This window comes from Cladophialophora carrionii (assembly GCF_000365165.1).
Source record: "Cladophialophora carrionii CBS 160.54 unplaced genomic scaffold supercont1.9, whole genome shotgun sequence".
Taxonomy (NCBI): Eukaryota; Fungi; Ascomycota; class Eurotiomycetes; order Chaetothyriales; family Herpotrichiellaceae; genus Cladophialophora; species Cladophialophora carrionii.
Window position 1 is genome coordinate 369,146 of NW_008481834.1, and position 24,003 is coordinate 393,148.

Here is a 24,003-nt window from a genome sequence, read left to right on the forward strand (position 1 = left end):
CACCTCATTTCCAACTCGACCGCTTCTCTCTCATCCGTCTTTCCCAATGTCCTTCTCACCCCAGGCTGAAATCCTTGTGTGCGCTTCCTGTTACATCATTGCCGCGCTGCTCTACCACAGATATCCGTCAGATTACTCACGATTCGTCTTCACCGCCGCTGTGGGATATGTCGTGATCTGGGCCGCCTATTACCATGAGTCTACCTTCCAGCGAGCTGAGCTGGCTGTCAAGCGACGAGATCGAGGCACTCCAGGCGGAGATTGAACTTGACGAAGAGTCCAATGACCTGCAACCGGTCTGGTGAGTGGCTCAGTATGTCCTTCAGCTGGAGGTTGCGGTAACCAAAGACAGGTCTAACACATGGACACCAATCAATCAGACGAACAGTGCCAACGTGGCTCCTTCCTCGCCCTCGTCACCACAGCAGGATGCAGACGAAGAGGAGCAATCAGCATCCGCAAGCTGTCGTCGGCGCGCTATCCTCGACTCCGCAGATCGAATGTATGAGACGAAGACGGCCAGGAAGCGGAAGTCTTTGACAGCTTCACCGCCATACACACGCAAGAAAGGAGCTGTCGGTGTCAGTTTAGAAGACGCTGACCATCCTGATGGTCTGGCACAACACAAGAAACCGCCGAACAAAAGACCTCGAGCGACACGACAGCCCAAAGCCGCTCAACTCCAGACCACCGACAGCTTGATACCTATCCGCTCGAGTAAGCTCAACGCCACTTCTGCCGCTGAGAAACGGACATATTCGCAAGCCCTCGGTCCAGAGACAGAAACTCGACCTGCAAAAAAGGTGCTCACCATGAGAGTAGCGTCTACTCCGGCACGGCACTCCCATACCGACTCTGTCGCGAAAGGAAAGACCGAAACTTCCAGAGATCTCAACGGCCGCGCTAATACGAAGCGTCATTCTCTCGACATCGAGAACACCATGCAAGCAGAGCATGAAGATTCAGAGGACCTCTTCGACAACGACGACACCTGCGTCGAGGAATTTCTAGAAGCCGAAAAGGCACTCTTTGCCGAGTCATTTGTCCCTCCCACCTCGTCTAGCAACACCGCAGCCATGCCAGACATCGACAAGAAGCATAAAGCCCCAGCTAAGCCATCCCCCAGCAACAACACCGGACAGTCGCCCATGAAACCCTTCATCCGGCCGTTTGCCCCTCTCCCTGTCTCACAAGACGCTTCGCCAACCAGCCCAATGGTCTCCCCTTCGCACCGCCGTCCTATCTGTTTCCGAATTGCCGAAGCCCTCCGCCACATCTCATCCACGTTCGTCTCTACGCCAATTACGCCAACCACACCCGTGAAGACGCTGACTCTTGAAGTCTACGCGATCTTGCACAGCAGCAGCAGCAGCAGCACAGACGACGAGACTTCCGGCCCCATCGAAGTCGTCCTGGCGGACATTTTCTTCCCACATCGACCGCCCTACCTCAGCGCTACGACCACCCGGAAAGCCACCATGGTCGCGTCAACGAGCCGGAAACACCAATCCCCATCTCCGCATCTATTGAAAAAGTTGCAGGGGAATCTCGTCTGCGTCGTTGTCCAGGTGACTCCTCCCTCTTCGAACACCCCACCGGCTGTATTACCCGGACGCCTGGGAATCACGCCAGCGACACCGCCACTAGCCGGGAAATATACGACGAATACGGTACTAAAGATCGAGCACACCGACTGGGATGAGATTCGACGCGCAAAGGACATCCTCGACGGGAATTAGAGAAACCACAGTTGGAGTTTGAGCGAAGTCGAGTACGACGAACCATCGGTGTTCAAAAGGGCGTCGTCTATCGTAAGTGCGTGTGTGCAAACGTGAAGTACTGTATGTACTTTGCTTGGGGGCAGGACGAATTGACAGAGAGAGAAATGATGTGAATCGGTGCTACATAGGTAGGAGTGAAGAGAACTGTGCGGAGACGACATGTAACGACGAGAAGACAGATCAGCCTTTCAAAGAGCTTTTAAAAGCAGCAGATGAGACTGTTAGTTCGAATGATCACTACTGTATCCCACCAACCAGCCAGCCACCTACTCCGTATTTCCACCTTGTTCATCCATCACGTATGCGAAGAAACTGAGGGAGTGGAAAGCATGCCATCGGCCAAACAGGAAGCGTGACTGCCTCTCCTTTGGGCCAGTATGGATAGTGCCCGGGAGTATGAAAAGTGCGTTAAGCAACTAATGGATACATGTCCTGTGCACATGCCTCAGTCATGCGCCGGTAACGCTTTCTTGTACACGTGGTCTGTGGTTCTGAGTGGCTTCAGCTCGCCATTGCTGAATGCGCAAAGGTTGGGTGCCGGCGAGGCACAGGTAAGAAATGCTGTGCAGGGCATATCGCTGAGTGATATTGTCCGGCAGTGCCTTCTGGACGGTACGACGCCCTGCCTCGGTGTGCATACTTACTTGTAACACCTCCAGCGTCAATGTTTCGTCGATCGACCCAGTGACCGTCCAGGTCCCACCCTTATCCGTCCCTTTACCCAACAGTTTCCGGCCCTCCCTAACATCACCATCAATCTCTCCACCACGTATAAGCCAGCCTGCCGTAAGGCTTTGCACCCATCGCCGCGTCAAATGCTTCGCCTAGCCCTTGACGCCAGCGCTCGCCAGCGCGCCAACGATCCCTTCTCGCCAGCGATTGATATCCTTGACTTTCTTGTTTGCCATTTTCTCAAGCTTCTCCATCTCCTTGCGGGCGGCTTCGAGGGCTTTTTGTGACTCTTGAACACGCTTCTGCAAGGCGTCATTCTCAAGCAGGCGAAGGTTGGTGTTGTCGTGGGTGGCGCCTGACGTTGTAGTCGTTGGCCCTGTGGTGGCAGGCGCCGGAGCAGTGGCTTCAGGGTCGAGGGGCTGCGAAGGGCGGTCAGGAGCGATGGGACCCCGAGGTGGTAGACGGAGAGCATTCGTCCTAGAATGCGGTCCCAGACCTGGCAGCGAATTGATGCGACCACCCGAGGCGACCCTCGAGGGAGGACGGGCGTTGCGGGGGGGATGCTCCCACGCACCGGGCATTTCTAGGTGCTCGTCTGTCTCGTAGACGCCTTCGTCGGGATCCTCCTCAAACCCGTCCTCGTCGACGTCTTCGTCAGCGACGCCAATTGCACCGTCGACTCCACCGTCTTCATGGTCAAATGGCTCGAACTCATCGTCATCATCGTCCATTTGCCCATCCTCTCCCACAATCCAGACCACTCCGTGACGTTCACCGTGTCTGGCAAGCTTCTCCATGCCGCCACCAAGATTGGTAAAGTCATCCATTTCCAGCACACCGAGCCCGGACATAGTACCGACGTCGCCAAACTCTTCAACGTACATCTGGCGCCGTTCTTCCAGCTCAAGTACTTTCTCGCTTTCGTCGGCACTCAGATGTCTCAGCACCCACCCGTTGGGCGTCACAAGACATCTTTTCAACATATCGTCCTTCCTGTCCCCAGCATCCGCAACGCTCACGGCGTTACCGTCTTTCAACGCTTGCTTCTCTTTCATCGGTAAGTAAATGTAGCCAAACGCGTCGTTGGCGCTATAAGCATTGCCGTCAAGATATTCTTGCCCGCGTCGAGAGTCAGGCGGGAGCTTGTAAGCAGCCGAATTGAAGGAAGGTGGATTCAACCATGGATGGTCTTTGGTAAGGTCGCCAGATTGAAGTAGCGAAGAGATGATCTTGGGCATCGAGGATACATGATCCTGGAGTAGTTTCTGCAGGGCAGCATGGGTGGCAGCAGGGTCAGGGTTGGGCCCGGCGGCTTCGGCAGCGTCATGCAACAGGTCGCGGACACTATAAGCGGGTTTGGTATCTTCAGGTTTCAAGGGAGGATCTTCTTTGGTCTTCTCGGGGGCGGGAGTACTTGGTTCTGAGGGCTGGGAATGCGTTGTGCCCGTCGTCTTGGAAGGCGATGCCGTGGTGGGGGTTTGTCTCAGCTCGGGTTTGGACTCGGGATCGCTGGCTTGAGCAGCCTGCCTGTCAGTCGTGTCTGCCAGCTTAGCGTCCGTGAGCCTCTTCGGGCTAGCAATTTCGTCCGCACTGGCGACGGCGCTGCTTCCCAGGCGTTGCCTCTTCTGTTTCTTCTGTCTCGCGACGACGGGGGCTACCTCTTCGACAACAGGCGTACTCGTGACGCTAGGAGTCTCGCCCGCATCCGTTGTCTTTCGGGCCTTCTCTTTTCGTTCCTTCTTCAGCTGAGCCTTGGTCTTCGTACGCTCAGGAGCAGAGCCTACGATGCTTGGTGGAGGACTGCTCGCGCGAGACGCGTCGTGAGACGGTCGCTCCGACATCGCAGGTGTTGATGGGCGACTTTGCTGAGCGGAAGATAGAGATGGCCTTCTGGATCCTTTCTTAGCGGCTGATGGAGGCAATATGCTCGACCTCTCCGTAGTTGCCGATGCCGGAGTCTGCTCTGCCACCTTAGGCGTCACGCCAGTTGTCACACGCAGCACCCTGGGTCGCGCAGAGGTCTTGGACGGTTCAGATGGGGTTGTTGTACCAGGCGTGCCCGGTCGGCTCATCGTTGCAGGCGTCCCAACGACTGAGGACTCGAACAACGGTGTTTCTGCTGCGGCTTTATACGTTGGGGCCCCGCCCGTTGCCAGGTGTGGGAGCGAAGTCGACGCACTCGGTGGGGGCACTTGAGGTAATTCTATCTTTCCAGGCTTGACTGCGGGAGCTTTCTTAGGCTTATTGTCACCGCTTCTGTCGCTGGCGGGGTCGGCGGGCGGATCATCCTTCTTTCCAGTCTCGGCCTTGACTTTCTGACGGGTGGGTTTCTGCTTGGGCGACCCCAGGCTGATTTCACTTCCTTGAGCCTTGGACTTGATAGCCTGAGGGATAGGCTTCTCCTCCCGTTTGGACTCTTTGCTTTCTTCCCTGAGACCTTCTGGAACTTTGGGTTGTGGCGTAGACATGCGAGGGCCGATCGGTAGCACTGGTACTGCTGGAGTAACGGGCGTCGAACTGGTCGATGTGCTTCGCTGGGCCACTGTTTGTACAGGTTGAGTAGGAGATTCCTGTCTCTGTGGAGGCGGGGGGTGCGCATGGGCTTGTTCGAACCCTGGTGGGATCTTGGGCGTCGAAGACCGAAGACCAGAGCTCTGGTAACTCTGCAAGGACGAGACTCGAGAATGTAGCGGCGGGAGGGGCGTCGTGATCGGTAGCGGCGGGAAGTCTTTCACGTCAACTAAGAAACCCCTTCGTCAGCAAGCCGCCTCACAGACTCCCCAACCACAATCCATGGATGGACAATATCAGACACGGCAACGGCGGGTACATGACTTGGGCTCAACAATACAGGTAGAGGCGACCCGGCTCTTCCACGTCGTCAAATCCCTCGTCTCACGGGTTCTACTGTCTTGAAACATTGCTCCTGAGTGATGTGTAAGAACTCGGTTTTGATCTGCCTGACTCGTTGGTGACGTGGCCAGGGAAGGGTACTAACATACATGATAGAGCCGTGAAACTTGACGAGTGATGCAGCTGAAGCAAAATGCCTGATGCCGGTAGATCGATGTCCGATGCGTCCCACGCCTGCCTGCCCAGGGATGGTCTGCCCATGCCGTAACTCCCCCAGCGTTCGCTTTTCAGCTACTAACTCATGCACTGCCCACTGGTCCGAAGTGGAAGGCCTATACCACCAACGCCGAACGAAAATCCACGGAGACAAGGAAGAAGAGGAGAGATGCCGTCAATCACCAACGATTGTACCCGCCGCCGCCATATAGGTTTGATTGTTGGTACCCACCTTGGTTACCCCCAAAAAGCCCCTGCCCTGTTGTGGTGCTCTGATGAACTCTGGCTGATGCAATACTCGGGTCTGCAAGATGCTCTACACCACCTCCTGAAGAGGAAGTGTTAGCGTGTCTGTGCTTCTTGCCCTTTTTTCTTTGTTTGACAAGCCCGGGATCTTGATATGTTTGGTATTGAGCATAGAGCGGGTTGAGAATTCCAGGGGCAGGGGCTTGCAATGGGGGCGAACGTAGGGGGTTGTTTTGCAAGGAAAGAAGTAACTCACGCTTAGCCATGTCATGACCTTGATTCGTCCCGCTCCGATTCCTTGAGTAGACTTCAGCATTGATGTCCTTGGAAGCCCCGAAACCAGGATTCGTGAAATTTTGACCGTGCGCGAACATCCCGCCGCCGCTGACTGGTGGAGTACCGGCGGTCGGTAAGCCTGGAGGAGGTCCTTGAACGCCGCTGGAAAAAAAGCCGGGTTGCTGTCCCTGAAACCGGTTGCTGCTGCCGGCCTTGGTGTCGTTGTTGAAGTATCGGGACCCATGACGCTGATGATTGCTAATCTGTTCATACTGAGCTTGGCTGAACTGTGGTGCACGTCTATCAAAATCCGACATTTCGAACGCGGTATTCTGCGTGTTAGGTTGGCCGAGACCGGGTGCTTGTTGGATGTTGCTGCCGTTGAGAAGAGCCAGTTGCTGTCGTTGCTGCGGCGTCAAGCTGCGTATATTCATTGAGGCGAACTGATCATTCAGAGGCTGTGATGGCCGCCCGATGGCTCCACGTGCCGAAGAGCTTCTTGGATGATCATCCTCGGGTTCGCCACCTAGGGCGAGGCTGCCGGCCACGATATTGTCTTCCTCTAGCGTCTCTTCGGCGGCCGAGGTCGCCTGCGCTTCGAGCTTTGCCCTAGCCTCAGCCTCTAGCTTCGCTCGTTCGGCCTCCTCTTTCTCTCGCATGGCGCGACGCTTGGCACCCCCATAAGGGTCAACAAAACAAGGCATATCATCTACCGCAGCGCGAGCCTCTGGGCTAAGACATGAGTCGTCGTAGGAGAACTGATAAGCCCTTGATAAAATTCGTTTGGCGTCATTAAAGATTTGTTGCGCAGGGTCCACCAGGTTGGGTTTCGGTTTCGATGCCGGCTGTTCTTGTGTGGGGGCAATCTTTGCCGGTGCCGTCGAGGCAGACGACTCATTGACGGGAGACTCTCTGAGTTTGGGCTCTTCGGTCTTCTTAGCGGCAAGGAAGGCATGGGTTGCTTGCGGACTGGGGGTAGCTCTACTAGTTGAATGACTGGTGCGTCTCGTCCGGACGGCGCTTGCATTTGCAGTTGCCCAGCTTGCCGTGGAGGGGAGGGCGGAACCGTCTTGGGAGTTTTTCCTACTAACATCATTCTCTGTGCTTCCCTGCCGAGCCATGGAGTGAGAAGTTGATCCCTGGACCGCGGAGAGAGGACGGGGAGGGGGGTTCATCTGCGCGGCCGGGGCGGCGGTTGTTGGTCGGGCCGTGATTCTCGCACCATGAGGCTCATTCTGCAAAGAGGTGTGTTGCCCGTCTTCGCCTGTTTCATGAAGGAAGCTGCAGTTTCTATTGGTGCAGGTCTCACCTCGCAGATAGGCTGAGCAATACTTCGTGGTGCCAAATTGAGCCCGAAGCACGCGGTCGCTGTTGACAGAGCCGTCAACGGAATTGATGCAAAGTGCGGCATCCTCTTTGCGAGCAAAGGTGACGTAGACGCCAATGCCTTGGTTCGTTGCTCCAGGTTTAGCTTTGCTGACGACGATTTTTTCGATTTCGCCGTATTGACCGAAATATTCTGGGCCTCGGAGAGTCTGAAGCAATGCCTGCTCGTCCTTGATCGAGGGAATGAGGCCGATAACATAGACGAGATTCTGCTGTTTGACACGCACGCCGGCAAGGTTGCGACGTGACGAATTCTCGACTTCACGCTTCTCCGTCTCTTTGCGTTTCGCGGCCGCTTGCTTTTTGTTCTTGTTCATCTGGTCGAGCTTGAATTCTTCGGCAGTCGGGATCTTGTACTGGATCGTTTTCTCGTCGTAAGGTCTGCGACAATTAGGGCAGGTACTCTTCTCGTAGGTAGTTTTCAGGCTGTTGAAGCAGAACTGGCAGATCTGTCTTGAGCATCAGTACACAGGGTCTTGCGCGCAGCAGAAACCGACACAGCCGGGACGCACCTGATAGCCACATGGACAAGGTCTGAAGTTCTTGTCGGACAGGTCGAACTCTTCGATGCATAGTGGGCTGTTCGTCATGTAATCAGAGTTGAGCCCAACTGCTCCGGGTAGTCGAACTCACCAGGTCTCCTCGTCATCGTCGATGACGGTATCCTGAGATCTACTCATAACGGAGGATGTGCCAATGAGACTGTAAGGGGATCCACCTCTTTCGACTCCTGCACCGCTAAGTGAAGGTCAAGAGCGGCCTCCATGCACTGGTCTGTGGTTGTCGGGCTGAGTAGTATGTCGACGGCTGCGGGAGAGGTCACAAAAGCCAGCCTGCTTCGAAGGACTGTTTCCGTAGCGTGTATTGACCAACTGAGACGATGGCGCGATGCGGGCACAGAGGGAGAAACCTGTCAACGGTGAATGAAGTTTGAAATGGCCATAGAAGCGACAGGAAGCAGAAGGCGAAAGGTTGCAAACGCAGTCGCGAGGCCCTTTGACGCTAGTCCATCCTCGGACTAGCACTGAATGTTTTCAGTCTTGGCAGCACAAGATGCAGCCCCGGCTCACCTTCGAATCACCTTCGAATCACCTTCAAATCATCTTCGCCTCATACCCGAGTCAGCCCCTCCCTCCGCAGCGTTGTAAATATGATGTGATGGTGGCTCTGGCGCCGACTGGGATCTCAAACATTGTAGCAGAACTCATACACACTCCGTGTCATTTGGTGCTCGACGGACGTTCTACTACTCTCCCGAGGCTCCTGGCATTAAGCGGGAGAATCGCCATCGGCATCTCCTGGACAGACCCTTCCTCAATGAGGCGGAAAGGAACTTTAGATGATATCTTAATGACTTCGATTACAGGCTCGAGAAGCCCGACCACAGCGACCCTTTCATAAACTTTCGACCTCATTCCTGACGCCCGTTTTTCCGCTGGTGACTCTCGCGAAAGACACGCACATTCTGTCGAATGTTACCTCGACGGGAACCCTGGGCTTCGCACGGGGAGGGCGAGTCGTTCTGACACCTGCTGTTGTTGTACGTGGACCGCGCCCAGCCAGATCTGAAAGGAGGACAAAGCGGACATACGCATTGCCGCTCTCGGCAGCGGTCAGGCCTGAGGTCGAGGCACAGACCACGGCAGCAATGCGCATGGCCAATCCTGTGCCGGGCTCCTGGCCACGGAAACGGCACGGCCAGTGGAAAACCCAGTGGTGGCCGCGAGCGTTCTTCTCGTTCCTTGGATCCGTCCTTTTCCTTTCATTACAAAGGGTTTGTGGTCCCTTCTCAATGTGAATCCACCCCGTTCCCTTCAATACTCTCGATTTTTACGTTTCCCGCTCCAACCCTTCAATATCTTCGATTCCTACCTCCCCAGCTACACCATAAATATATCTCCTTCGCATTTTTGCTGGTCAGGTATCGCGATGATTGACTACGAGGATGGCAATGCGCCTGTCGAGCACGACTATACCCATCCTGAACGACTATACCCATCCTGAACGACTATACCCGTCCTGAACGACTATACCCATCCTGAACGCCACTTGAACCTGGCCTCAGGAGAGATCCCCGACGAATACAAGCGGGCTGAGTGGCGCATTGGTCATCATATCGACAAGGACTTGTGCTGGGCTTGTGGCTGGACTACGTACGAACAGTCTCAGGGTTACTCACCACGGGTTAAGATTATGTGTGTCAACCGCAACCGGGGCTTGTGGTCACTGGGCACCAAGTGGCTTGTTTGCGATCGGCCAAACGACCTGACACTCGGAAACGACTACATGACCTGGAAGTTTCTACATGATCACGCGGGTCCCGATTTCCCCGTGGTGAAAGAGATGCGCCGCTTGAATGACCCCAAGGATCCCATACAAATCACTTTGATCTCTCGGACCCAGGGCAAATTGCTAGGCTCGGTTTGGGATTCGTTGTCTCTCAGCCAAAGTCCAGCTACAGGGATCAGCTAGTAGACATTCTTCGAAAACTGCGACGCTTCACGGCACCACTCCCCCCAAACGTCAATGGCGATCAGCTCTATGATTGTGTGCTATGTCTCTGCAAAGGCTTTAGGCCACCTACCTGTTTCAAGATTGGGTTTACGGAAGATGAATGGCTGCAGAACATGTCGGAACACCTCCGCAGCGGGCTTTCTTCCATCCACAAGACCAGAGACCCGAAAATGATTGAAGAGAAGCTCCAGGCGATCAAAGACGACTTTCCACGCGGAGGACCATATGTGTCGACCCACGGAGATTTGCACGTTGACAATATCATCGTCAAGCACGACAAGATCGAGGCAATCATTGACTGGGAGACATCTGGGTATTTTCCTTGGTGGGCAGAGAGAATCAACGCCGGACGGTTCGCTTCTCGCGGCGTCGACCTTTTCGATGGTGTCTGGGCCAGGGTCCATCCCGACCTGGGCGACGAAGCGTTTGCCGTCACTTTGAAAAAGCTGGAACCGCTCCAAAATGCTGTCGAGGCCGCCCCTCAGTCTCACAAGTCGACCCGACCTGTTCTCTGGCGTCCGCGGTTCTGTAAATGTCGGCCTTTTGGTGGCATGATCTCGGGTAGTGACCTTGGATCTCCCGATGAGCATATCGAGCTTGACTGGAGAGCGAGCTTGGCTGGAGAGGAGGCGTGAAGACTATTTCCGCAAAATCTTTCAAATGATTCCGGACTGAAGATGCAAGGGGACGAAAAAGGGTCGTGTAGCAAACCAAAGACAGCGACGCCGGTGCCCCGGCCTCGGCACAAATTGCGGAGAAGGACGTCCAGGAGGAGGTTGAAACGTTGGGATAAGATTTGTTTTCGCCTTGCTGGATTTGCTAGGATAGTCGCACCCTTTATCCTGATCTCCCTCGTGAGCCCTCTAGCGGCCTAGGACTGGATGATTGCGAAAGCCGCGTCATGGACCGTTTAAACCATGCATTGATAGAAACAAGAGAGAGCCAGCTCTCAGCTACCTAGGTATCTAAAGACCAATGGCGAGCCACCAGGGCGTGCCTTTGAAGGAACAAAATAAGGGAGGCTCCTTACACTGTCTCGTTCCACCACGCAACAGCTTCCAAGCCAGGAAACATTCGCCCATGCATTCCCGCCGCTCTTTCTGCTTTGCCTCTGTCGATCTTCCCTCACACACTCAATCTCTGCGTCTCTCTCCGTGTGCAATGAGAGCTGTTCGTATGTGTAAATCCCACCTTGACGAAAAGGGTGCCCAGCTTTGCATGTCGCAGCTGGAGCCTGACATTGATTTCACCCTCTGCGTCCAGATCAGCCTCAGCCTGTGCCGATGTCTCGGAATGTCCCTCCGCCTTCATCTCAGCCTCATCTTGCCCCTGAGCCTGATTCTCGTCCTCCGTTTGATGGCAATATCCTGCACCTACGTAACAAGCCAGTATGAAGACAGGCCAAGCGAAAGGGATTGTGACCAGGTGACATGCCGGTTGCATTCATGCTCTCGTTCACGGCGCGGTTGAAGATCGCTCGATTTGAGTCATTGTCACTGTCCAAGTCCAAGGTATGCGTGTGGACGCTACCCAACGCGTCGGTCGTTCGGGTGCTGAACTGCCTTCTGCCTCCCGGGTAGTGGGCGAGCAGGACTTTCCGTTTCTCATCTCCGATATACACCGCATTGTTCTCACTACTTTCCGTGCGTTGTAACATGGCTTCGAAATCAGATCTGGTGAGAGACTTAGAGAAAGGAGCTGATGGGCCAAATGCGTGGAATGTCCAGTTGAATCGACGCTGTTGTGCGTCTCGACTTGGGAGGGTAATGCACACGCAACGGTCGCAAATCGTCGCCCGGGAGGGGTTCCATGGGTCACAGAATAGACACTTGCTGAGGACCTCGCGGGCCTCCAGTGCTGGAACTGACAGAGAGTCTTCGGCCACGACTGCTGGAGATGAGGGCGATTGTTCGGCCATAGCTACCAAGACCCGACGGCGTTATCCTCGTACGGTTCTGTTTCCAAGAAACAAGGATGTCTCGAGAATTTAATGCTGGGGTGCGCGATGCAGAATTCCGGATAGTTTCAAAGTTGCTTTGCTCGCTTCTTGTACTTATTTGATGTCTGGTATCGCGGCCTATCCCTCCTCTCCCGTGTTTGATATACGGTGATCCTGAGCTTGCTCTGATGGTATGTTTGCTGAGAATATCCATAGAAGCACCAATCGAGGCGGTCAAACATGGACTGAGACATGTTGTCAGATCGGAAGAAGGCAACCCCCTCAGCAAAGAGCCCCGGCAATAACAAGGAAGTCGCTAGACGAAACAAAGGATGGGAAGCAGTTTGGCAAAACGTAAGTTGGCATACATCCGCGCCACGATAGCCGCCGAAGACACTGCTGAAAGCCGTTCTACGGACCACTTTTCTCGCCGGAAACACTCCTCACCGAGATAATCGGGGAACTTGGTATCCCATCTTGACACACTGAGCTACCCTTGCAGTCAAGGAAGATGGTCACTTACCCATCCTCAGTTCGTGTATTGATCGGCTCCTCCTGCTTTTCGCGACCACACAATTCCGGCCAGGTGCTCATTCCACTTGAGCCCTGCTCCGTTGTCTGCGTCAGAGAGGCTTCGCTATCCCCACCACCAGTGTGATATCATGTTGTCAGGGCACAAGAAAGCGGTGGGACTGCGAGGAGGCAGAAACCTGCCGACCTGGTCGGGCGGCAAATTCTCATCAAAGCCACAATGCGTGACCGTAGTGCAGCGCTTATCTGAGTTGGGCTAGATGGTCTTGGCGGGAAAGAGCTCCGTCATGGAACATTGTGTTTGGACGTCAACCTAACCTCTGTATAGCGCACCCCAATTGAAGTCGCATTCGAGATTGACGGCCGCTTCTCGTTCTACAATGGCGTCCGCGAAAACGGCGTTGCGGCTGGCCAGCAGGAGGCCGCTAGGTACAGCTCCGCAGTCCTCCAAATCGGTGCAACGTGCGACTTTGAGCCAGTCTGCGAGGCAATCTCAAGTCAAGACATCTGGCAGTAAATCACCAGATGAGAGAACAGCTGCGCCTGACCTCCTCTCAGAGCTGCGGAAGGCACCCCGGCCTCGTGAGTACACTGGCTAGCAAGGGGAGACGGAGAGACTGACCCTTCCAAGCCATGGGCAAGCTTTCAGCCCCAATCGTCAACGACGCCGACAAATATGCGGACAAGGCCCTCCCCTTGCACCAATACGGCCAGTACCTCATGTCTTGCCTACCCAAATACATCCAACAGTTTTCGGTTTGGAAGGACGAATTGTGCATCTACATCTGCCCTTCCGGCGTCATCCCCGTGTTCAGCTTCCTCAAATACCACACCGCGGCCGAATACACCATGGTAGCGAGCATTACCGGTGTCGATTTTCCCACCAAGAACTACCGATTCGAGGTCGTCTACAATCTGCTGAGTGTGCGACACAACTCAAGAATAAGAGTCAAGACGTATGCAGATGAGACAAGCCCCGTGCCTTCGATCACGTCACTCTACGACGGGGCCAACTGGTACGAGAGGGAGGTCTACGATTTGTACGGTGTCTTTTTCACCGGCCACCCTGATCTGCGTCGCATCATGACGGACTATGGCTTCGACGGGCACCCCTTACGCAAAGACTTCCCGCTGACCGGGTACACCGAGATTCGCTACGACGAGGAGAAGAAGCGCATCGTGGTGGAACCCCTTGAGATGACACAAGCTTTCCGAAACTTTGAAGGCGGCTCAAGTGCTTGGGAACAAGTTGGCGTTGGCTCGGACCGGAAGCCGCCCGAATTCAGGTTGCCCACGCCCAAACCGGAGGAGAAGAAGGAAGAGAAGAAGTGACTTGAAGCCGTGCTCGATGGCGAGCCAAAAAGACCAGGCGGCCCCAAAGTCCACTGTAAATACATTGCAATTGACCGTTTTGTTCCTCGCACTATTCCTACCATGTTATCTTGACCAGAAGTGCCTCCCACAGTCCAGGTGGCCGCCGGTGGGTATGGCGCCCTACTACTCTAGCGCGACTGCTGAATGCTTCTGCCAAGTCTTTGAACAGAGTTGTAACAAATCAGGGAATGCGTCCCTTGAGATTTCTGTGCTGTGTTTCTCCTTCGCGTCAACTTGAGTCTACTCGTACATACCTGTACTCAGCTGGTCGAAGAGGGAAGGATGCGTAAAAGATAGCCCTCGGAATATCTTTGGTCCCTGCCCGGGGTGGGTTCTGTCACGTGACCTCTACGACCAGTTTGAGTGCTCTCCACCTCGCCCCTTCCTCTGCCTCGATGCATCCATAGCCTCACGTGATTAGTGATACTATACTAGTGCTTTTTAGGATTAGTGCCCCGGGCGCAATATAGCGCGCGCTCTCGCTCCCGCTCTCGCTCCTTCTGCCCGCTCGACGTCCGCTTTGACCGCTTCCTTTCTCTCATGCAGGTTGATGTGGCCAGTAAGGGTTGACTGGCTTTCACTCAGATCGCGGGCTGAGTGAGCGTTTGTGCATCACTCCACCGCATCAACCAGTTTTAGAGGTTACTGCAGCGCAACACCTTCTGGCTTGTCAAGACCACCCTGGCAGTTGAAGCTGAAAGTGAGTCAGTGCCTTTTCTGCACAAAGTCTTTGCTTGTTGTGATGTCTCAATGACTTGTGAAAGGCGCACAATGGCAGTAACAACGATCCATTGCCAGCTTTGTTGAGCAATAAGCAATGACAATGCTTTCTTATGACCCCTACGGCTTTGTCATTCGGCCTGTGACTGGCAGCAATTCGGAGGTAGTATCTCTTAACCATCAACGATCTTCCGTTGTTGTATGAAGTTCTTCGTTCCCCACTTTGTGTCAAATCCAGGCGGTTCAAGTGCTTGGCTGCAGATGCAGCTTCCACTGCCCATGTCGACAACTGGAATCAATTATTTAAGGGGACACCTGGCACACACCCTCTTCCGAAAAAAGAACTCTCCACTCAATTACACTACGGATTCGACCACACACCATACAGTGCCAATCTCGCCCGAGTCAACGGAGCAGGCAGAAGTCAGAGACGATATGGCTGATTCCCACGAATCCACAGTGCTCCCCTCGGGGCAAGCAGATGCGATGCTGTCTTCAGTCCCAGAGCGACCAAATACTCACAACTCTAGTGATTACCCACAGGCATTGGAGTCAGCCCGGTTTTCCGTGTGGCGTATCCCGTACCTGACTCGCGAAGGGCCTCTCGGACATACGAATATCGACGGTATTCTGCGGTTTGTAGAGGCCTTCGTGTCAGAATATCTGCCGTCACTTCCGGAGAATCAGCGTGGGGACAGTATCGAGGAATTTGCATACAATCTTCCCACAGATCTGACCATCGAGGATCAAGCCACCGTAGGTGAGTTTTTCGAGGGTTGTCTTCGGCTTCATCACCTGCCTTTTGAGTTAGCTGATTACTTCTTTCAAGGTCTTCCGCGAGCCATAGAGCTATTGTCGTCAGATGAGGATGGCCCGATGCCTATGGAAGGACTCGATGACGACGCAGCTCGTCGAGCGGGCAATTTCCCTTGGTTCGCACCGTCAACAATCATCACTCGAGACCCACCCTCACCCGTTGTTCCTTTCTACGACCCGGATATCGAGGGGGCTGCAGCACTCAACGAAATCCGCATTTGGGTTCGCGAGTTGTTCTCCTTGAACTCGCTGTTCTTCGATATTCAGGCTCAGATGTCATCCATGGTGCGAGACATGGGGGCATCTGATGATCCGCTTCGGCTGAATGCTCAGCGCCTCCTTGATGAAGCTGTGGATGATCTCATCCAGGTCTCCTTGCCGAGCTTGTTTGAATTATCGCTGGACAAAGTGCAACCTCGCGCCGAGAGTCTTGCTGACGCAGAGAGACACGTTGTCACAGCTAAAGAGAAGTTGTTCTTGGCAGAAGCGTACCTCGTCACGCAAGAGGCATTGCTGCTCGCCAGTGGAGACGAGTTCAAAGCGCACGCCAGCAGATACGAACGAACCAGATATCGAGACCATCTGAGATGGCTCGTCTCCAATCTTCAAACCGCACGGCTCCGTGGTATCTTTATCTGCTCCTCCAGCACGGAGCTCGAACCGGTCACTCGGTCATATGATACGAGCGAGGACAGTTGTCCCGTTTGCAGAGAGGATCTACCGGAAGAAGGCGAGATCGCTCATCCCCCTGCAGTCTCGTTCGCCTGCTGCAACAAGGGCTTCCACGTTGACTGTCTTCTAGAGTGGTTATTCGAGAATTTCAGCGAAGACATGGATTGCCCAATGTGCCGCAAGGAGCTGGACCTCGACTTCTTGGGAGCGCTCATGGAGCAGAAAGTACAAGAGCTGCAATGTCTCTGAACGGCAAATGTAAGTGCATGAGTAACAAGGTAGCTTACTAGAATTCGAAAAAGGTAAGCGGTGAAGAGAAGGCGAATGGTAGGTCATGTAGAAAAAGGGGTCTGGATACCTAAGTAATGTAACGTAGCTCAGCCTTATGTCTCCTACTTATGTACCCCTTGGCTCCTACTCGTTTAAACTTCTGCAGTCGCCGCCTAGACTAGGCCTCTGCACGGTTACTCCGTTCTAAGAATAGAGAGTAGAAAGGAAATGTCAAGGAGAGGCGCACAGGCTCTAAGGACCGCCTAAAACGACCGAGAATCCGAGTCTTTTATGCTGAATTATTGGACCTCTCAGTTTACATGCTTATTATAGGAACCCGGGGAGGCAGTTCATGCGTCAGCGCTTGCTCCTTTCGACTGCAAGTACATGACCAATGTCGGTCAGGTCTCCAGTCACGATGCTCTGAGGAAGGGGATGGGAATGGGGTCCCACGAGACAAGACAAGGGTACAACAGACGGGCGCGGTATGAGCTGGATACTCGAAAGATGGGTATGAGTACTGTATGTACATACATAGTAGTTGACATTCGTTGGCTACGAGAGAGTGTTTTTTTATGTATGTCGTCTGATATTAATGAGCGGATATATCTTCTTGATGCCCTGTGTGCCCTGTACGCCCTCCATGACCCTGTTCGTTCCCCCTTGCAATTCGTGAAGCCCAGGCCGCGTGGAAGATTCCACCCCCATTGCCACCATTTGGACGTGAGGTATTAATTCGACGTTCTCAACTGGGAATGCCGGAAATATCGCATTTGGACGCGTCGAAATTGACCCCCTGCGAACCAAACGCGGCGGTGATTCCGTTTTGCAAGGCACTGAGCTGGACGCTCGGGCTTTGTTTGTCAAAGCGGACGTTGAGATCCATGAAGTTCTGATCGTTGCCCACGAACGATGTGGAACATTCGATGACCGAGGTGACCCTGGTGCTAAAACTGTCTGCCGCACTGTGGATGTCGCTGTCCGAGTGGCCGCAGATGGTGGACTCAGACACATCGGGTACGTTTTCGATATGGATCGTGAACAGGTTTCCCCCGCGGAAGCTGCTGCTGGGTACCGATGCGTCACCGACAACTGTACAGACGGTGAGCGTGGCCGTCGCAGAGACCACCGAGGTGAAAGATAGAACGGAAATAACCGCGGCGAGGGAGGTCTTGTTGAGTTTCATCGTTGATATAGATCCCGTACTGTACGTGCCAAACGATGGTCGGGTGACTTGGTTGGAGCGGTCGATTTCGATCGAGCGTTGCCTAGGTTGGTTCCTTGACTTGGCTGAGACTGTGTACCTGTAAATCTGGAGCTGGAATTCAATATTGGAACGTGGTAGTAATGATGTTGTAGCAACTGGAGGGATGCTTTATAGGCCTTTACAGCCATACTCGCCTTTACAGCCACACTCGCCTTTACAGCCACACTCCCCTTTACAGCCACACTCGGCCGAGTGATCAGCATCCAACCAGGACGCCACGGCCAAATGGCGGAACGTTGAAGGAACGTTGGAGGATCGATCCTGCGGCTTCCAGTATTCCCCTGAGACAGGTCCATAGATTAGTAGCCACAACCATTCCTACATACCTCGGAGACATGGTCGAACAATGTGGGAGTTCAGCACCCTCTCTTGGGATCGCTTGGGGCTTGGGCAATCGCAACACGGCGACCCCGTCTCCATGATTCAAGCGCCACTGGAGCAAGCTGTACGAGTACTTTCAAGCGCTCACAGCCACGATCCGCAGTGGTGCCTTTGCAGATGTTGACTAAACCTTCGAGACATTGCACTGACGCATGTCGGCCGCTCACTCGGTTCCCTCCTCTCATACTGTGTACTAGTAGTCTTACCTGCGATCATCTCGACCTCTCAGTCGACATGGTTGTTTCTGACATCAGCAATCCTATCTCAATGGCGGAGGTTGGCTGCCATTACTCCGTGTTATAGGCGCGTGTAGTCGGTGTAAGCCCTAGACCCTGAATTGGCGTTATTCCGTGTAAATTTACTTCAGTCCGTATAAACACTACACCATTTTGTGAAACACCTGTTATTCCGTATAATGATCGGTGACGCTGCAGCTACTGGTATGATGGTCGGCGCGGTTACATGAGGCTTGTGCTAGTCGTGCTAGTAATGCTAGTGGTGCTGCTGATGCTGGTGTTGCTGGTAGTGCTAGTGGTGTTAGCAATACTAGTAGTGCCTTATATAAACTCCGTACAGTATATTTACTTACCTACCAGTATAGACCTCGAGTCACACGGAGTACTACCATAATTATACAGACTAATACACTGTATACGCCAAGTGCGCCGAGGCACTAGCTAATTCGACCAATCACAGCACTCGTGCTATAATACGGACTAAATAAAACAATGCCGCCGTGTATAAAATCCGGACTACACGCGCCTATAAAACGGACTAATGGCAGCTGGGAGGTTTGACTCTTGCTGGCTCAGCCGCAGGTGAAGATACTTGTACTATGTACTTGTGTAAGCTTACTGTCGCAGTTTTGCTCGTCATCAGTGGATGCGACCTCTTTTTCTGTGGCGGCGGCGACTGTTTTGCCACCTGCGATCCAAAAATTCGAGAATCCCCTCATCCAGCAAGAAGAACATGCCCGGTACAAGTCGCTCTGAAGATTTCCATCGTTCCAGGAGCGGGGCATGGGTTGGACTTGGAGTATAGCCACGACCTCACGTGTGGAAAAATTGGAGTGCAGACATAAGGAACTTGAGTGTGCGATTCAGGTAGAAAAGCGACTGAGCTTTCACCGCAAGGCTGAACAAGAAGCCTGGGTCAGAATCTGGTTGGCCGTGCAATCCGTGGTTGTAGCCGGAAGTCAGAAATCTATCCAGACTCCAGAGCAAGTATGTATTCTGGGTCATTTCGAAGGCGAAGGAGAAGAGATTGCTGGACGTAGTATAGCCCGAGAATGATATGTATCTGGCAGCGGCAGTGTACCTCGAATGGTGCAAAGAGACGAGACTGGCCAGACGCAGAATAGCTCTCGAACACGGGCGACAGTGTCTGGTGCCGTTTATAAAGCTCTTTGCTCACGCCTCATTACATACAGTATCTCTGATATATGAACTCTGAATAAGTTACGTATGGTTATGGATCCCAAGCGGGACAGGTACAGGCCGGCATTGGCAATGGTAAGATTGGTGCTTGTGCGCTGATGGTGAAATCCCCATGTACATAGCAATGCTGGGAGACCAAAATTCTATGGACTTGGGACAGCTGAAGCAAGGCCTTTTGGTGCACTGGCTGCACTTTGGCAGGGCACCACAGTGTGTCTTCAATGTTTTGTGAGTCTATCTGTCGAGAGCTTCGCTCTCCGCTATCAACTATCTTTCAGCTGGTCCTGCCAGGTGATGGCAAGGACAGAACAAGGAAGGAACAGGGCAGGAAGAAACAGGGCAGGAAGAAACAGGGCAGGAAGGAATAGGGCACCAAAGGGACTGCCTGCTATATATACTGGTGAACAGGACACATGTACAGTACTACGTACTTACTAGCTAAGTCCTTTTGTACGGTCGACCCTGGTCCCGTCAGATGTGATGAGCCTGTCAATTGGCCCTCGGTTCCAGTAGGTAAATACAGCACCAAAGATCCTTGATAGCATAGAATCCGTAACGCCTCCACGGCACTATCCATGTGTCACGACATCAATCATTTGTCAGCCGGAAGGACTGCCCTTGTCGTCTATCGGGCTGCAATAGTGATCAGCCCGATGCTGAACATTTGCGAATACTGTATGTACTGTATTTACATACTTCCTCCGGTCCGGGACTTGGACACACTGGACAGGTTGACGAGGGAAGGGATCCATACTGTATTTCCCAAAGCGGCGTCATGGCCTAAAATGGCAATGCACCTCAATCGAGGTTAGTGTGATCCCAGCAAGGCCAGCAAGGCCAGCAAGGCCAGCAAGGCTACTGGTCACTAAGTACCATGGTACCCAGGTGCCCACTTATCTACATAGTACTCCGTCCGTAGAGCACAGGTACATGGTAGGCAGTCTGCAATACACAATTCTGTGTTCCTAAGCGAACGACATTTCCATCTCCCATGACCTACTTACCTACCTACCCACATGGTACTGGCTGACAAATAGATTGCAATAGGGGCACCAGGAGCTACTTAGTAGCTGGGTGGGAGTGCTGAACCATCGTGCTTTAAAAGGCTCTCTCGCGACACGAGGGAGAAGGTGTGCTCAAGCCGTGCGAGCCCGTCTAACCCCCCCCCCCCACCCCTCTCTCTCTTACCAAATACATACTGTACTTACTGTTGATTCGACCTGTCCCCTTTCTAGCACACACACAGCAATTCCAATCCAACCGACACAATGGCCCCGTTCCACTTCGGCGCCCTCGTCTACGACTACCAGGCCATCGACGTGTTCGGACCATTCGACCTGCTCAACTCGAGCTCCCAAGCCATCCTTCAGGCCATCCGATTCTACGCGCCGCTCGACGAGGCGACCGTCTCGCGTGCCCCGGAGTTTGTGTTCCACCACATCGGCCAGACGCTCGACCCCGTGCGCCTGCTCAGCAGCTCCGTGACCATCGTGCCGACCGCGACCATCGACGACCCGCCGGCGCTGGACGCGCTACTGATCGGCGGGCCCAACCCTGCCGGATTCAAGCTCCCATCCAAATATGCCGAGTTCATCCGCGCGCACGTCGCAGCCGGGAAGCCACTGTTCACGACGTGCACGGGCGCCGCCGTCGTGGCTGCGACGGGCGTGCTCGACGGCCGCGCCGCCACCATCAATCACGTCGAATACAATTGGACGAGGGCCGAGTTTCCCAAAGTCAACTGGACGAGGGACCGCAAGTGGGTTGTTGACGGCAATATTTGGACCGGCAGCGGCGCCGTGGCCGGCATGGATATGCTGGCCCATTGGATCAAGGTGACGTATGGGTTGGACGTGCTCACCTTGGGGGCCATGGGGTTGGATTATGAGCCCAGGGACATCGATGGCGCGTTTGATACCGTGTTGAAGCAGAGGTATGATGAGAGTGGGAAGAGGTTGCCCGCGCATGTTTTTCCTTGAGCACATAGTAGCCAAGGAGGAGGAGGACCTCCTGTGTCCCATGCAGTAGGTAGCAGTAACTTTGAGATGGGCGACCGAAGTATGTTGGCCCCAGCCAGCCAGAAAGCGAGTCAAACGTACGGAATGCATACTCACTGTACGACAGTACATATCATATGTTGTGTAGTGTATTGACAAGACGCGTAGCCGTGTCAGGTACACTTCCTCTGAGCATGATTGCCTCGCTTCTTGTAGCACCTGGCGGCTGATAGAGCGAGTGTTGGCCAGCTGCCGCGACCAGCTCATGGACATTATGTATGTCTCGTGTGCATTTCAGCCAGAACCAGGCTGCGACGACTTTATCAGCGACTTCGCCGTTGAGTTCGGAGTGGACGAAAGGCAGAATTTGCCGATGCGAGACGTGCAACCACGTTCCCTCGGACGCCCTGGGAGAGGCTCCTCGCATGTAAGGAGTCCGAACAGTGAGTAGGACGCTATTTCCATGTCAGCTGAGATGCGTCTCTGAAGACCAACGCTCATCTCTCCAGGTGCGAAAGCAACAGCGCAGACAGACAGTCTGGGCAGAAGAGGGAAGCAATTGAGGGCGATCACGGCTCCGGCATGTAGTTCCCTCAAATGTCTCGATTTCAGTTTGCATCGCTGAGGTCACAACCTGAGGTGACGCTTGACTGATTGCGATGTCGGAACTGAACTTCTTTTTCATGGCTTGGATTGCTTCCGTGACCGATGCACAGATGTATCAGGTTAGAGGACAATCTGAAAGCATATGGCGCCCCCTACAAACATCAGCTCTCGTTTCAGAGCACATGCAGAAAACGTTGAGATTGCTCACGGAGCGTTGACCGGACTCCACCAGCTTTGTAGCGCTCGGTCAGTCGTCGGAAATCTGGTTTTCGTTTCCACACAGCAAGAGCCATCGAAAACTAAAGTCGATGTGGACATCGGCCCAGTGACCTCCGCGCGCTGAGATAAATGGCGCATCCTGATCCGCGTGGTGTAGGGATCCGAAAATTGTCCCTGCGGGAAGGTGACCGGAGCGGCGGTTGATGTTCGGACGCTGAGTTCTGCATTCTCTGTGGCCTCGGCAGCAAGCGCGGCCTCACTTCGCACCAACATGGCTGACCCCCGGGAGCAAGTTCGGAATGTCTCGGAAGATTCTCCTATGTAGGTGCAGGCGCAGCGAGGCAGGATCAAATCCATTGCCAGGGCGCGCGGAACCAGTGCAGTCAGATGGGCGAGCTGCTGGACTGTGTACTGTGTCCTTGCTACAGCTCTTAAAGTGGGGGTTGAAAGTGAAAGTGAAAGTGGAAGTGAAAGCCTTGAGCAGTGCCCACAGTGCCCAACGAGCCCCTTGGCCGCACCTAGAGCGGAAACTTAGGCCCCGGGCTTAACTATTAGCCCTACCCCGGATTTTGCGCTTGGCGGATCAGTGGTTCCCAGCAGGCTGGAGAGGGGAGCTTCAAGTGGGGGCATAACAATGACATCAGTGCCTATTGCTGGCCACGATACCGCTGAGCGCAGCTTACAACACCACGGAAGCGATGAGGCTGTGGGCGGTGTACTACGAGTACACAGTTCTTACCTCGTAGACAATGCTCCGTCAGCCTTATCGCTCGTCCTTGGCTCTTTGCCCTGCTTTACACCCCTCTCTAGCTCGAGGCTGTCGCTGTTGACCAGATGTGGTAAGAATCCATCCGAATCTTCCCGCGGCCAACCGGCCTATGGGTCCCCTTATTCGATGGGGCGGCATATGTTGGGTTCTGGGTAACTCGTACCAGGAGCAATTCCGGAGCTCGCCCCTCCCACAATTGGTGGGACTGAGCTGGAAAGGAAATCAAAGGTGTTGTGGCATGTGACAAAACGAACGGTGGGCGAACGGGGCTCACAACGAAGGGATCTTTCCGATACCTCGTACTGCAATTGTGAGGCCATATGGCCGGGAAATTGGGCCCACAAGGCTCGAAGGCGGTTCAATGGCAACGACGTCAGCGCATTCGAGCAAAGCACCAGCAAGACCAGCAAGGTGACGGGAAAGGCAGTGCCTGGTTGTTGGCCGCTGCCAACTTCCCCGCATCTGGCGTCTTTGCCCTCTGACACCGCCGAGTATCGCAACCCCCTAAGCTGCAAGCTGTCCAATCGACGGCCCTTGAATATCGAGCCTGCCCACCACATTGGTCCGAGGAGCAGTCAATCGACCAGGGTCACGGTCAGGCACTCGTGAGCACACGGCCAACGGCCACGGCAGCACAAGAAACTGATCGTCTCTGCTGCGGAGTTGACAACCTTCTTCCGACCGAGTTCTTCCTTCCTTCCTATATACCCAGCTGGATCCGTTCTGACTCCTGCGACATCCGCATCCATATCCTCCCTGCTTGTGTCGTGTCAATCGTATCGGTGACCGACGCACGCGTGCCTCTTGTCGTCGGGTCGATCGCACCGGCCTGACAGATCCCGCGCTCCGCACGAAGCTGTTCCCCGCTCGCTGCAGAGCGATAGACCGCTCCTTTTCCCCAGACTCTAGCCGTCGGTTCGAGGCGGCGATAGCATAGTGTTGCTGTGGTGTCTGCTTGGTCGGTACGCTCCACCGCCTGTTTCTGGCAACCTTTGAAAGCGCCAACTCATCTGCCTTGACTGTCTCGAAATCACTGCAAACACTCCGACGATCTCATAGGAG

The 24,003-nt window shown here is 54.1% G+C and overlaps 6 protein-coding genes across 6 annotated transcripts; 5 read left to right on the forward strand and 1 right to left on the reverse strand.

Moving 5' to 3' along the window:
* Positions 1-194: 194 nt before the first annotated feature.
* Positions 195-1,739, forward strand: G647_09217 (uncharacterized protein; the record flags this gene model as incomplete). The annotated part of the gene is made up of 2 exons (XM_008733521.1): positions 195-301; positions 353-1,739. 2 exons carry the CDS (start codon positions 195-197, stop codon positions 1,737-1,739), a joined length of 1,494 nt encoding a protein of 497 aa, XP_008731743.1.
* An 866-nt stretch (positions 1,740-2,605) lies between these two features.
* G647_09218 (uncharacterized protein) lies at positions 2,606-8,110 on the reverse strand (the record flags this gene model as incomplete). Its single annotated transcript, XM_008733522.1, has 4 exons — positions 2,606-5,193; positions 5,755-7,879; positions 7,943-8,009; positions 8,064-8,110. 4 exons carry the CDS (start codon positions 8,108-8,110, stop codon positions 2,606-2,608), a joined length of 4,827 nt encoding a protein of 1,608 aa, XP_008731744.1.
* Positions 8,111-9,623: 1,513 nt separating this feature from the next.
* Positions 9,624-10,579, forward strand: G647_09219 (uncharacterized protein; the record flags this gene model as incomplete). The annotated part of the gene is made up of 2 exons (XM_008733523.1): positions 9,624-9,851; positions 9,899-10,579. 2 exons carry the CDS (start codon positions 9,624-9,626, stop codon positions 10,577-10,579), a joined length of 909 nt encoding a protein of 302 aa, XP_008731745.1.
* Positions 10,580-12,794: 2,215 nt separating this feature from the next.
* On the forward strand, positions 12,795-13,746 carry G647_09220 (NADH-ubiquinone oxidoreductase 30.4 kDa subunit, mitochondrial; the record flags this gene model as incomplete). Its single annotated transcript, XM_008733524.1, has 2 exons — positions 12,795-12,996; positions 13,046-13,746. The coding sequence occupies 2 exons, from the start codon at positions 12,795-12,797 to the stop codon at positions 13,744-13,746; spliced, it is 903 nt and encodes a 300-aa protein (XP_008731746.1).
* A 1,197-nt stretch (positions 13,747-14,943) lies between these two features.
* G647_09221 (uncharacterized protein) lies at positions 14,944-16,245 on the forward strand (the record flags this gene model as incomplete). Its single annotated transcript, XM_008733525.1, has 2 exons — positions 14,944-15,268; positions 15,338-16,245. The coding sequence occupies 2 exons, from the start codon at positions 14,944-14,946 to the stop codon at positions 16,243-16,245; spliced, it is 1,233 nt and encodes a 410-aa protein (XP_008731747.1).
* A 4,373-nt stretch (positions 16,246-20,618) lies between these two features.
* Positions 20,619-21,329, forward strand: G647_09222 (uncharacterized protein; the record flags this gene model as incomplete). Its single annotated transcript, XM_008733526.1, has 1 exon — positions 20,619-21,329. The coding sequence occupies one exon, from the start codon at positions 20,619-20,621 to the stop codon at positions 21,327-21,329; it is 711 nt and encodes a 236-aa protein (XP_008731748.1).
* Positions 21,330-24,003: the final 2,674 nt, after the last annotated feature.